Source organism: Triturus cristatus, chromosome 8 (genome assembly GCF_964204655.1).
Source record: "Triturus cristatus chromosome 8, aTriCri1.1, whole genome shotgun sequence".
NCBI classification, from domain to species: domain Eukaryota; kingdom Metazoa; phylum Chordata; class Amphibia; order Caudata; family Salamandridae; genus Triturus; species Triturus cristatus.
In genome coordinates this window covers 1542830475-1542844475 of record NC_140591.1, presented here as the reverse complement: position 1 = coordinate 1542844475, position 14001 = coordinate 1542830475, and the positions used below count along the sequence as shown (strand labels likewise).

The window sequence follows — 14001 nt, the reverse complement described above, 5'->3', positions numbered from 1 at the left end:
TTTAATTAATGTATCCCATGTGTTTACATACGCCACATGTGAAGTCTCTTTTTTGACGCTCAGTGTATTTATTATGTGAGAGTGCCATGCCAGTGCTTAACACATTGCCTCTGTGATAAGCCTGACTGCTCAGTGCCAAGCTAAGCAGGGGTGAGCGCAGGTTATACAGCGAGTGTAATCACCTACCCCTGACTGGATTGGTAAGTTCTGCCTCGCCTCATCCAACCAGAAAGTGCTAGTTCCAACACCAAGCCAAAAGGCATCCGCAAATATTTGTAAGCACCGAAAGGCGTAAAACATTGTCAAACTCTGTGACTCGTCAGCCAACGGCATTTGATGATATGCAGATCCTAAATCTATGGTGGGAAAATATTTACACTTGCCTAAATTTGCCAACATATCATGAATACGTGGCAGAGGATGACAATCCACCACAATATTTCTGTTAAGAGCTCTGAGATCTGCGCATAACCTAATCTCACCAGATTTGTCTCTTGCAATTACAGCTGCAGCAACTCATTTGCACATACTTTGTCCAGCAACGATTTCAATTCCTGCTTAATAGAAATAGGAACTGGTTTAACTCTTTGCATCACAGGTTTAGCATCCCCCTTCTGCACAATTTTATTCTCGAAATCTTTGACAAGATCTATATCATCCAAGACCTATATCATCACTAAAAACGTTGGCATACTTGTCTGATAACATAACAATGTCTGCCCTATATTTACAACTATCTAAACTTAAAACTGGTACTTGACCCAAAACAACTGGTTCATCAGCACCAGGTTTAAGCAAAATGCCAAATTTACCTTGATCCTGCCACTCCATGATGTCCCTTCCTCTTTCAGCAACACAAATCTATGTATAAATTGTTCATCAGTACATCTTGAAAATATCCTTTCATAATTATGTCATATTCCCCAAACGTCTTGTTATTGCACCTGTTGTCTTTAGCTTTTTGTTTAGCCAATATTTGTCAAAAGTTACATCTGAAAGTATGGTAATTGGTGGACCAGAATCTGCCATAACGTTAATGTTAACATTTTCCATATCAATTTCACAAATACGACCTTTAAACATTTTCTTATGGATTCACTTTCATATTTGTCTTTAGATTCCAACACACAGCCTAAAACTGTCCTATTTTTTTTTTTACATGAATGTAATCCCTTGTGCTGGCCATGCTGTGTTGTTTCCCATATAAAATTTTGACCTGCACCTAAAACAGTAACCACAACTTTTCTTGTCCTTATTCTTTCTAGATCCAACACACACACTAGCATCATCAGAGGGTGTCACGTGGGGCATGGGGACATTGTCGCCTTCTCTAAGTTAGCATGAGCACGCTGCAGGTTGTCCGCTGCTTTGCACACGTTACTACACAAGTTTATTTTCCAAATGACTTGTTTGCCGTTTTCACATGAGAACCTATCGTTGTGTTCACACTCTGCAGGTCTGAACATTGTGACAAAGGTCGAACAACAATGCCCCTTGTTATTCTGTTCTGGTCAGGCACTAGCACCTAGAAAAAACATATTATTGCAGCTGTTGTTAGAGAATACGTACTTTGGGCCTATTGGAATACACAAATAGGTAGCACACACTTGGAGAGGGACCTTTCCAGGGAGAAAAACCAGACCGCACCAATGATGTTGATCTACCATCTATAGACTGAGATACGGGGTCTGCAGATAACGCCAAGAGATCTTCTGATATACAATCATTCTGCTTTTATACAAGGGGAGGGATGCTGTCTTTTTACAATGACAGCTCCTTTCATGATTTACGGACTAATTGCTATGCTTACCATACACTGGGGTTATGCATTTTCCTGCTTGTTGTGGTATGTATACTGCATATTAGAGCACGTTAGTTAAAATAAATATTTTAAACTTGTTCGTGTCTGTCAGATCTTATTGTGGACAAGTATAAGAGTGTGAGCTAAAGGGTGTGTCTAGCAACCGCGATTCCTGAGAAGAGTAGGGAGTGTTGTGTTCTGGGGTGTCTAATCACTTGTTTCTCTGTGAGTGAGTAGGAGATCAAGTGAGACACTATAGCAAGTCGGTCCTGGGCTCATGGGTACTAAGGTGGTAGGATGACTCAGTCCCTATCTACTTAGGTCCCATAATCCTACGCATAGTTCTGTGTTTACGCAGAATCCTTGCAACAAGGGGATAACAAATGACACAGGCAACCTGTCTTTTACCTCATCTGTGATGGCGTTTGTGGACGTAAGATATTGTTTTATAATCTTGGCAATGTCTCTGACTTCAGAAAGCAAAGGATTATAACAGCTCAGAATGGGTTCATGTATATTTTGTTTTCATGGGCAATTAAACACAAATTGATCTTTAAGATAAACATCAAGATTACTGCCAAATTCACACTTAGCTGCAAATAGTCCTCAACTGATTCCCTCAATTTTTGTTTTCTTTTGAAAGATGTGTTCCTCTCTAGCATAACAGATGGCTCATCAGAATATTGTTTGGTCATGCAGCTACTGCCTCAGTATATTCATCCCAGGATTCAGCCTCCGCAGCAGGAGGAATAACATGAGGCAAATTGGCATAGACTCCCTACCCTGCATCACCTAGATGATTAAATAATAAAGCGGTGCATCTAACAGCATCCTATTTCTTGGCATCAAGTGTAATCCTATATTTCTCAAAGATTCCGAGACATTTTCTACACAGCATTAGTGGTTTTCCGGAAAATTGTAAAAAAGGAGATTGCACAACGTTGTTCTCATTAGCCATGTATTAGGTATGTATATTCCAACGAAATAGTTACAATCAAATCCAAACACAGTTAATAGAATAGTCATTAAAGTATGTAAACAAATAAAGGACTGAACAAAATTAAATAAAGAAAAACTTGAAAATACTTAAATGCTTTCTTCCCAGCAGGTAAAGAAATGCAGGATCGTAGAGTATCGAGGAATTGACCGGCAGCTGCATAAATAGGAATTTATAAATCGTAGTCCGTGGCGGTGCGTGTAATTGAATGACTCCAACAGCCACATAAATTAGAAGATACATTGTAGATCGTGCCACTGCATTAAACCTATTGATACCAGCTTATGAACGAATAAACGAATCCTTTGCAATTCAAGATGGTCACAAACGTGGGGGTACCATGCGATGACAAAGCACATAAATCAACGCAGAGCATGCTGAAATCAATGCAACGTAGAAGCAGAGAGCGTGTGTGCCAGGCGAACGTTGCTCTGCATTCAAATCCCACGTGAGGGACTCGCGTGTAGATGACTGTTACAAGATCCTAACGGTAAGCGCCTGATGCCATATTATAGAAAAGTCAGTAAAGCAAGATTTAAAACACGGTACCTTCTCGAAACTATAGCGCTCTGCTGTAAATGTAGAAAATGTCATCGGCTAACATCCAGATCTGTAATAATAAGTATCCAAATAATGGGCAAATTAAAGTACCATGAGTCTTTGGGTCTCTGAATAAACCAAATTGTGGCTAAAATGTAGTGTGTCCATCATGGAATGAAACTCAGGATACGACTTCTGGTATATCCTTAATTGAAGGTTTATTCACAGAATAAGACCCACGACCAATCCCAGAGAAGTCTCTGTAGTGAATGCCTGAAAGGAATTCCAGAACATCCACATAAGATGACATCCACAATATTCTAAATAGATAACATACACAATATTCTGAATACATAACCTTTAAACATCGCCAACATCTCCCTTGTTATTATACCAAATAAAACAGAAGAAATATAGCTCCACTTAACATCTCCAACAGTGCTGGAAACGGAAGAGATATTTGGTTGCTCAGTCAAATCCAAGAACTGAAGGAACCTTGCAGAATTTAATCTGGCCAAGTCTATCCGCACGCCTCCTGTTTTCTTAATAAGTTGCATTCAATATGTAGCAAATTTTCCACACAAAGCCTGTGTTGACGTGATCAGTGTGTTAATTCTCAAGGTTCGCTCCAGTTTATTTTTCAACTCCATCATGGATTCTATGAGTACTTCTTTTTCCATGGGGGGACAGCCTCTTGAGGATAACTTTGTGCGCTGTAACACATCGGGACACGATCTGCTGAACTGCGAGTAGTTACTCCATAACAGTATTGTTGCGACAATGTAATCTGTAATTGACAATACTGTCTCTTTCTTCTATTCGCCATTCTGTCATGTTATGTATCATGGAATGCTGGAAAAACTTGAAAAGACCAATAAAGATATTTAAAAAAAATAAAAATGGATTCTATGAGTACTTCTTGCTGGCAACACATGTTACGTTTAAGCATTATTATTTATATGGAGCTTCCTCAGAGCTAGATGTAATTAGAGCTAGATATAATTAAAACTATATGCATACAACTTCATAAAATAGTCACAGGCCACAAATAAAACTGATTTCAGTACAAAATCTACTGTGGTGTCATCATTACCATGTAGTTATAAAATTTGTGCCACCGACATTCCACATCGGTAATTGGTGGAAGGTGCAATCGGAACCTTCTCTTTGCAAAGAAACCCCAATATCTGAACTTTACCACCCTGTGCATAGAAAAACTGACTATTTTATATGACGATTTGCCAGCTGATTAACACTACCTGTGCAGTGTATAGTACATTATCACACAGAAAGTAGAGGGCTTTACAGCACACCATTAGTCTTATTCAAGTCCTAATTACGTATGTTCGACCCTTGGGTATGAATAAACCCAATTTTCAAGCAAGAAAAACACAAAATCTATTCATCAGAAACAAGAATCCAGAGAGGTTAATCCATGTCGATTAGTAGTCTTTATTATCAAAATGTAAATCTTTCAAATTCCCAGCACACGATTAGCCGACGTGTATTTAGTCTTTGCACAGACTTTTTCAAGGCATTGAAAACAGCAATCCAAAATCGGAATCGCGCCTTTTCAATTCGCACATCTGCCCAAAATATTGCAGTACACACACCTCAATTCATAAAATCAATGATAGCCAGGCAGCAAAGCATGAATAGGTATCTAATTAGCGTGGAATCCTCAATCTCCCAGTGGTACTTCAAAATGTCCCCTTGTGATAAAACAACCAATCCTATCATGTACTGATATAGCTGTATTGGTATCCACTTGGCGGTAGTAGTGCCCTCATGTATATGAACCTCAGAGTAACGCTCTTGTTGAAGCTCCTGTGGTAACACCCTGATAAGTTGTGAGCCAGAGCTTCAAATCAGCGACGTCTCCAGCAAGTCTGTGACGCCTCACACTTCACAAGAGAGAGAGTATAGTACATTATCATGCAGCATGAAAAGCAGTAAATAGATAACAATCAAGTATTTATTTAGGAATGATGCATACCACCCCTAACTATTCACTCTTATCAGCATATCCATATCCAACCATTAGAAATATATTCCAAGTAGAAAAGCATGAATCCATAGTTTATATAGATGGCGTTTCCTATAGTAATGCTATGCAAGCGCGCCACATGACAATTATTTTGTATTCCAAACATTTATTGACTGCTCATTTCACAGTCTAGATCTTCAATGTGACTAAATCAAACCAAAATCATAATCAATAAATCAACATCTCGACTTGACAATAAAATGCTCTTACCATCACATTACCATAAATTATTGTGGTCATCCAAAGCAATGCTCATCAAGCAAATGAACGAATACCTAAGACTATTCCAGGTAGAATTCACAAATTTCTACTTGAATTATAACCGTGCACATAAACGATGTCTTCGCATACCAAAGTAGCTTTCACTCATGCCCGTTTTAAGATCAGAAGCCAGTTTTTCACTCAAAATTGACGCTAGTACACATAGCATATAAAACAGAAAGTGTATCGTGGAAGGACTACCTTCTTCACAGTCTTTACACTTGCATTTGTTCGGCTGGTAATCTCTGTACAACTGAGAGAAAAATAAATCACAAGCTTTTTTACACTTCCTGACAGCAAACGTTTTTGTTGATGGATTCTTCTTCCCTCAGATTCATTTTTCTGAAGGATCTCCAGGCTGAATCCGTTGCTTTCAGTGATTCACCCCATCTGTTGCTTGTCTGACACCAAGTGGTGTCAGACATGCACTCCAAGCAGTGTACTAACTGTTTACCAAGTGGTTTCAGGCATGCATGCCTAGTGTCATACGGTTCCTGCTATCGCAGTACGACTATGCGTTTGGGCAACATAAGCGTCATAACTATGTGAAACTGAGTCCTTGCATACCAAAATAATCTGTTTACCTAATTCCTGGCTAACGTACAGTGCACCATCTGGAACTCTAAACCGTACTACCTGTTTACCAACTGGTGTCAGACACGCATGCCAAGCAGTGTACTTAGTAACTGTTTACCAAGTGGTGTCAGACATGCACTCCAAGTGTCTGCATCCTCAGAACATGGCCATCCTGATTCATCAGGGAAATCATGGGAACAGATCTTACCCTTTCGTTAGTAACTCAGGCATGCCCAAAAGGAGACACAAAGAATACGCAAATTGGCGTTTCAATATTTATTGAAGCAATAGGATTCTTGTGTAAAATTTGTGTGCTGCAATGATGAACAGAAGGAAACAAAACAAAGTAATCGACATTGCAATAATGGCAAAGATGAGAAATAGTTCAACCATTGTGCTGTTGCAATGATTATATGATCTCATATAACTCTACTCCTACCTAGCGCTTTCTATGCTAGTAAGCATAGGGTGTGTGGTCTGCCAGAATACCTTAGAGTGGTCTAACTCCTCATTTACCTCTGGTTGTGGGTCATGTGGGAGCCAATCTTAGCGTAGAACAGGCTGGCGTCCTTCTCAGGATGGAGACGGTATTCAGCTGGGCTAGAATTCCGGCAAAGGTCAACCTCGACAACCATCGAAATGCTCCTCCACCTAAACAAAAGCGTGGTACAGTTTATATAATAAACTGGACCCATTCATTCTATGCCTAAGCTCCGACCCGCCAACTTTGTCGATTCTACCCAGCCAGAATTGTCACAGAATGGAAAACAGCAAACAAGGCCAGTGCGCGCAGTGTACCTGGTCCTTGAACTGAATGTCTTCTAGTATGATAATATGCCTACGAAGAAATGTAACAGTAAGCAAACCCTTTGAGTATTCTATCTCATGCGGAGCACAACAATGTGTGGTAAAAGTCATCATTTAAAAGATGTCAACTTTAAACGTGAACATGTAAAATGGACGTGTTTGTGCACAAGGCCTATGTAGCTTCATGACACAAACAGTCTACTACCTACTTACTAAGTGGTGTCAGACATGCACTCCTAGCAGTGTACTTACTACCTGTTCACCAAGTGGTATCAGACATGCACGCTAAGCAGTGGACTACCTGTTTACCAAGTGGTGTCAGACATGCACTCCAAGCAGTGTACTAACTACCTGTTCACCAAGTGGTGTCAGGCATGCACTCCAAGCAGTGTACTTACTACCTGTTCACCAAGTGGTGTCAGGCATGCACTCCAAGCAGTGTACTTACTACCTGTTCACCAAGTGGAGTTAGACATGCACGCAAAGCAGTGTACTTACTACTTGATTACCAAATGGTGTCAGACATGCACTCCAAGCAGTGTACTTACTACCTATTTACCAAGTGGTGTCGGGCACGCACGCCAAGCAGGCTACTACCAGTTTACCAAGTGGTGTTAGACGCAGATGCTGGGCAGTCAACTACTTTTTCTATTTCAGTTTCTATCATAGACCTCTACAATTCCTCAACAAATGTAATGGCAACTACCCTAGCATTCAAATATTGGGCACACTTTACCACATTTTGCACTTCAATACCATTACACACACCTCAATACCTTGGAACACTCTACCGTTAGAAGTGCTATTGATAGGACACTTGTGCATTGTCACGATGAACTGCATACTTACTTGGCCATAATCAACCCCATCCAGTGCCCTTAAGGTTGTGCTAAATACTCCAAGTCTGACTCTAATTACTCTTCACAGCAATTCTTGCCTGAGGAAGTCGCTTGATTGGACGAAACATGTTGGCTCCTTGCTTCCACAGAACAATTGGTGGGAACATAATTAACATCTGTGAATTTCGGCTGAATCTAATTGGATAATGAGATATTGGTTGTTTGTCACTTGAATTTGAACAAAGATCAAGCCTTTAGAGTAAATTTGTCTGCTTCATTAGGAATTATTTTATGTCGATTAGGTCTGCACAGAAGTGTGTGTAATCAGATTGTGTGTAAAAATGAGTTGCTTTTTTCAGTTACTACATTTGATACCTAAGTTCATGTGATACATTGAGTTGCTCTTGTTTTTTAGACTAGAGTTGTGTTTATGGGCATTGGCACCCCAGTCCTTGATCATAGATGGCCTGGCGCTGAGTTGTGTTTAGGGGCAAGGTGGTAAGCATCCCAGTCCTTGATGATATCTGCTCTCGTGCTGAGTTGTATTTACAGGTATGGGGTGGGCACCGCTGTCCTTGATGGTAGATGATCTGGCAGTGAGCTGTGTTTATGGGCACGGGGTGGTCACCTCAGTCCTTGGTGATAAATGGTCTGGCGCGGAGTTGTGTTTCTGGGCAAGGTTATGGGTACCCCAGTCCTTGATGATACATGCTCTGATGCCGAGTTGTGTTTATAGGCAAGGGGGTGGGAACGGCAGTCCTTGATGATAGATGCTCTTGTGCGGAGTTGTGTTTACGGGCAAGGCGATGGGCATCCAATTCTTGACGATTGATGCACTGGTGCTGAGTTGTGTAAATGCAACAAATACGTGGTTCACTCAGGAGCAGTGGGAGGAAGGAATGTATACAAATAGGTAAGCACAGGCAACAGAATTTTTTAACGTTTGGTCAGATTACAAATTCATAAACATATCAAGACAGAATGCAAAAGCGAGTTAGTTTATTGCAGACTTATGACTTTTTTGATAAACAATCGTATTATATAGTTACTAAATTCTAAACAAACAAAGGAGAAAAACATCAAAGCTTGTAGAAACGAATAATAGTGAATACTACAGTCCATATTGCAAAGCATTAGAAAGTCGACGTTTCGACCCCAATAGTTACATTTACCAGGCCTTCATTAGGACAGAGGTGGAAAGACAATTTATTTGAACAGCAACCTAAAGAAATACCAAAGGTATCAAATATAAATATTATAGGGAAACCACGTCTAGTGCCCATGGAGGGAAGCCTAGTCCAATAGGTTCATCCTTTTGCTTTGAGGGGATTGGTCTGTTACCTAGATCCTCGCATTATGATTAACCTCGGTCTTCTCCTGTATTGTGCTTTTTCATTGTCCTGGTACTTTTGTTGGCATTCATACACGTTCCGTGACGGTTCCATTTGCAAGTCCGCTGTCTTTCAGTGGGATGTTTTTGCCTATTGGACTAGGCTTCCCTAGTTACTCCTTGAAAATTTGATGCCTAGTCTACAACTCACATTTTGTTCTTTTCAGGTTTATGTTCCATTCCTCCTTGGGCGCTAGAGGTTGTTTCTGTATAATTTTCATATTTGATACCTTTGGTATTTCTTCAGGTTGCTTTTCTTTTCACGTGTCTTTCAACAGCTGTCCTAATGATGACCCATGCTCTGGTGCTGAGTTGTATTTATGGGCAAGAGGATGGGTATCCCAGTCCTTGATGGTGATGCTGAGTTATGTTTATGCTGTGTTCTTCCACAGGCATATGGAAGCAGATATGGTTGTGGCAGTGGTTGTTCAATTGCACTGCAATGACTGATTTTGTTTTTTTCCTTTTTTTAATAGAAATTATGTTATTGGTCTGCTGCCTTGGCTGAAATCATTTGACTTTAGTGGAGTTACCAAACAGGATCGAACAAATGCTGAAGTCTGGAGGAAAATGAACATAAAACCTAAGCGTGTGAAGAAAAAGAAGAAAGATTAACCGAAGTCTTAAATACAGAGGTATATGGTTATCTATCTGGCCAGCCAATAGCAGGGAAAAAGGGAATGCCGGATCATGCAGGCATTTAATCCATGTGCTGTTTGCCCCAGTGTGACCGGACTACTTCATGAAATGGAACTGTACAAGCAATACATTGAATAATTAAGGTTTACCACTCATCAGGACTATCCTCAGTGCAGACTCCTACTTCTACCGCTGTCTCATGTTGTAAGTAGCCTTCAGATGATTCCAATCATGACCCTCTTCCTCTTGACACATTGGACATCAGCAACGATAGTCAAGACACTGGCGCTTTTAAAATCAATGGACCTTGTGTTGGGACAAAAGAAAATTTCACTGAAGGAAGCAAAGGCAGACATTAGCTCAGGGGGTGTGAAACTCAAGGTTCAAATTCCCATTTGGAATTGCAATGTCTGGAGGCTATTAGCAGTGCTCAAGGTTAAAGAAATTGGAAAGTAAAACCATCAAGGACGCTTGAAATATCCTCCTAGATTGTGTTATGCTGTTTATTTATATAGTGCTTTACATCAGGCGAAGATAATCTCCTTGCACTGGCTTGGGTTCAGGAGATATGTGAAATGGGGACAAGATGTTGGTAATGAGGAAGGAGCCTTATGGCTGGAGCGGTCGGACAGTATAGTTTTTATAGCTCGCCATCGATGCCCCCCCCCATTAAAAGTAACATTAAAATCACACAGAAATGATAGGACATCTGTACGCATTGCCTATTTGACAACCTCAATGTTTGCCTCCGCCTAAGACCAACGCGTCACATGGGAATCATTCTGTAGTCGCAGGTTAACTGCTTTTACCTAGTCATATTGTTTTTAATTACCCAGCTATTGACAGCTTTTCATCCGTCTCCTTGATCTGTTTCTTTCCCTGTCAAACGTGTAATCAAAAACTCTCTAAAACTCTATGGATATCAACAGTGAAGACCACCGATATCCATGGTTAGATCGTGAAGACAGAAACCGGGCCCTTTACCTGATCACTCTCATTTGTTTTTTTCTCATTTCTTGCTTTTTAGCCTTCTATAATCCCATGTCCAGTGTGCTGCATGCTTGGCCCTCTGTCCAGTGTGCTGCATGCTTGGCCCTCGGTACAGTGTGCTGCATGCTTGGCCCTCGATCCAGTGTGCTGAGAGCTTGGCCCTCGATCCAGTGTGCTGAGAGCTAGGCCCTAGGTCCAGTGTGCTGCATGCTTGGCCCTCGGTCCAGTGTGCTGCATGCTTGGCCCTCGGTCCAGTGTGCTGCATGCTTGACCCTCTGTCCTGTGTGCTGCATGCTTGGCCCTCGGTCCATTGTGCTGCATGCTTGGCCCTCTGTCCAGTGTGCTGCATGCTAGGCCCTTGGTCCAGTGTGCTGAGAGCTTGGCCCTCGGTCCAGTGTGCTGAGAGCTTGGCCCTCGGTCCAGTGTGCTGCTTGCTTGGCCCTCGGTCCAGTGTGCTGCATGCATGGCCCTCGGTCCAGTGTGCTGCATCCTTGGCCTTCGGTCCAGTGTGCTGCATGCATGGCCCTCGGTCCAGTGTGCTGCATCCTTGGCCTTCGGTCCAGTGTGCTGCATCCTTGGCCTTCGGTCCAGTGTGCTGCATGCTTGGCCTTCGGTCCAGTGTGCTGCATGCTTGGCCCTCGGTCCAGGGTGCTGCATGCTTGGCCCTCGGTCCAGTGTGCTGCATGCTTGGCCCTCGGTCCAGTGTGCTGCATGCATGGCCCTCGGTCCAGTGTGCTGCATGCATGGCCCTCGGTCCAGTGTGCTGAATGCTTGGCCCTCGGTCCAGTGTGCTGAGAGCTTGGCCCTCGGTCCAGTGTGCTGCTTGCTTGGCCCTCGGTCCAGTGTGCTGCATGCATGGCCCTCGGTCCAGTGTGCTGCATCCTTGGCCTTCGGTCCAGTGTGCTGCATGCATGGCCCTCGGTCCAGTGTGCTGCATCCTTGGCCTTCGGTCCAGTGTGCTGCATCCTTGGCCTTCGGTCCAGTGTGCTGCATCCTTGGCCTTCGGTCCAGTGTGCTGCATCCTTGGCCTTCGGTCCAGTGTGCTGCATGCTTGGCCCTCGGTCCAGGGTGCTGCATGCTTGGCCCTCGGTCCAGGGTGCTGCATGCTTGGCCTTCGGTCTAGTGTGCTGCATCCTTGGCCTTCGGTCCAGTGTGCTGCATCCTTGGCCTTCGGTCCAGTGTGCTGAGAGCATGGCCCTCGGTCCAGTGTGCTGCATCCTTGGCCCTCGGTCCAGTGTGCTGCATCCTTGGCCCTCGGTCCAGTGTGCTGCATCCTTGGCCCTCGGTCCAGTGTGCTGCATCCTTGGCCCTCGGTCCAGTGTGCTGCATGCTTGGCCTTCGGTCCAGTGTGCTGCAACCTTGGCCTTCGGTCCAGGGTGCTGCATGCTTGGCCCTCTGTCCAGGGTGCTGCATGCTTGGCCCTCTGTCCAGGGTGCTGCATGCTTGGCCCTCTGTCCAGGGTGCTGCATGCTTGGCCCTCTGTCCAGGGTGCTGCATGCTTGGCCCTCGGTCCAGTGTGCTGCATGCTTGGCCCTCGGTCCAGTGTGCTGCATCCTTGGCCCTCGGTCCAGTGTGCTGCATGCTTGGCCCTCGGTCCAGGGTGCTGCATGCTTGGCCCTCGGTCCAGTGTGCTGCATGCTTGGCCCTCGTTTAGGAAACATGGTGGTCCATTATTTTTATTCTCTCCCCAGCATTTCTCTACTCATCCTTGCTATGAATGATCCAGTGGGAATTCTCCTTTCGCAAAATGATGTAAACTAGTAAGAAAACAAGTGGCAGTGGTCGCTTGTGAGCAAGTGAAAGACAGGAATGGGGTGGTGGCATGGGATACCTGATGACTAATAGTGCTTGTCTTTAGAGCCGATCAAAGATTTTACTCTGATAATATATTTAGAGCCAAAAGGCTAAAAAAATCAAATTACTGTTTTTTGACATAGAAATAACTTTAAACTTGTCCGTTTTGTAGGAAGAATGTAAGCTAAGGTTTGTTTTTAGGTGTGGCTAGGATGTTAACTTTAGAAGAAGTATTATGAAGATGTAAAAGATCAAACAAGATAATAGAGTTCCTAATCGTTGGTGACGAAACCTACACTTCCTAATATTTAAAAATAAAATTGTGAAAACCTTTTTGAATATTGTCCCTAAGTGGTGCACCATATGAAGACATGCAAGCAATATCTGCAGGATACACTGATGTGGCACACATTTACACAATCACCACAAGACTCTGACAATCAAGCCTTCAATATCAAACCTATTTGCAAATAAATGGGACATCTGCACTTTGATGAAAACCTCGTTGCCTTTCCTTTTAATGAATAAGACTTGATGCAACTGCAAGTTCGACAAACAAACAGGGAACCAAGATATTGCCTGAAAGTAAACAAACTAAAGTAAAATGGTTCTGTGCACCACATAGAAGGTGCACTAAGGGACGTAAAAAAAGGAGTTTAGTGACAGTAACTGACAGCACTGGCTAAAATCTAAACTAAGAAGTAGTGTGAAAATGCTTATAATTATGGAGGACTTTAAGAGTGTTCATAGAGTTAAAATGGAGAGAGAGGGAGAACATCTGTGCTTAGTATTGCAGTGAAAAAGAAAAGTTATACAAGTCACACATATGATACATAACCATTTCTGTGAATGTGTTTAAGATGGCGTGTGCTGGGAGAATCAAGTGCATCCAACAGCAACCAATAGGGCATTTATAGGTCATGCAACCCACCACAATAAAGCAGGTTTCACTGGCTCTTGTACCGGATGTCTTCCCAACTCTTTCCCAATTTTATAAGGTCCAGGGATCCCAGTTCCAGATGGTATTGCCAAATAACACTATAGAGATCAGTAGGTTGTAGGAGGGTTCACTCGAGGCACTGGACCTCTCCAGCCTTTAAATTGCTACTGTGGGGAAGATTGTGAGTGTCATCCCCTCTTTTTTGTTATTGAATAGATAAGCACAAGGAGATCTCGATTCTTTTTCAAAAAGTTATTTTTTTATTATTGATCTTTTTTACATTTGTTTTTCTTAGTGTTTTGTGAGATTTTTTACAGGTGTAGTATCCTTGTATTCATGGTATTCCTAACAGCACATTGCTAAAGCTGCATCAGCCGACA

The 14001-nt window shown here is 42.6% G+C and overlaps 1 protein-coding gene across 1 annotated transcript in view; it reads left to right on the top strand.

Moving 5' to 3' along the window:
- The window catches only part of LRRC51 (leucine rich repeat containing 51), an 80993-nt gene extending 67818 nt beyond the window's left edge, over nt 1-13175 (top strand). The window contains exon 5 of the mRNA XM_085623427.1: nt 9735-13175. Within this exon, the coding sequence (XP_085479553.1) occupies nt 9735-9873 (139 nt within the window). The 3' untranslated portion in view covers nt 9874-13175. The remainder of the gene's footprint in view (nt 1-9734) is intronic.
- The last annotated feature ends 826 nt before the right edge of the window (nt 13176-14001 follow it).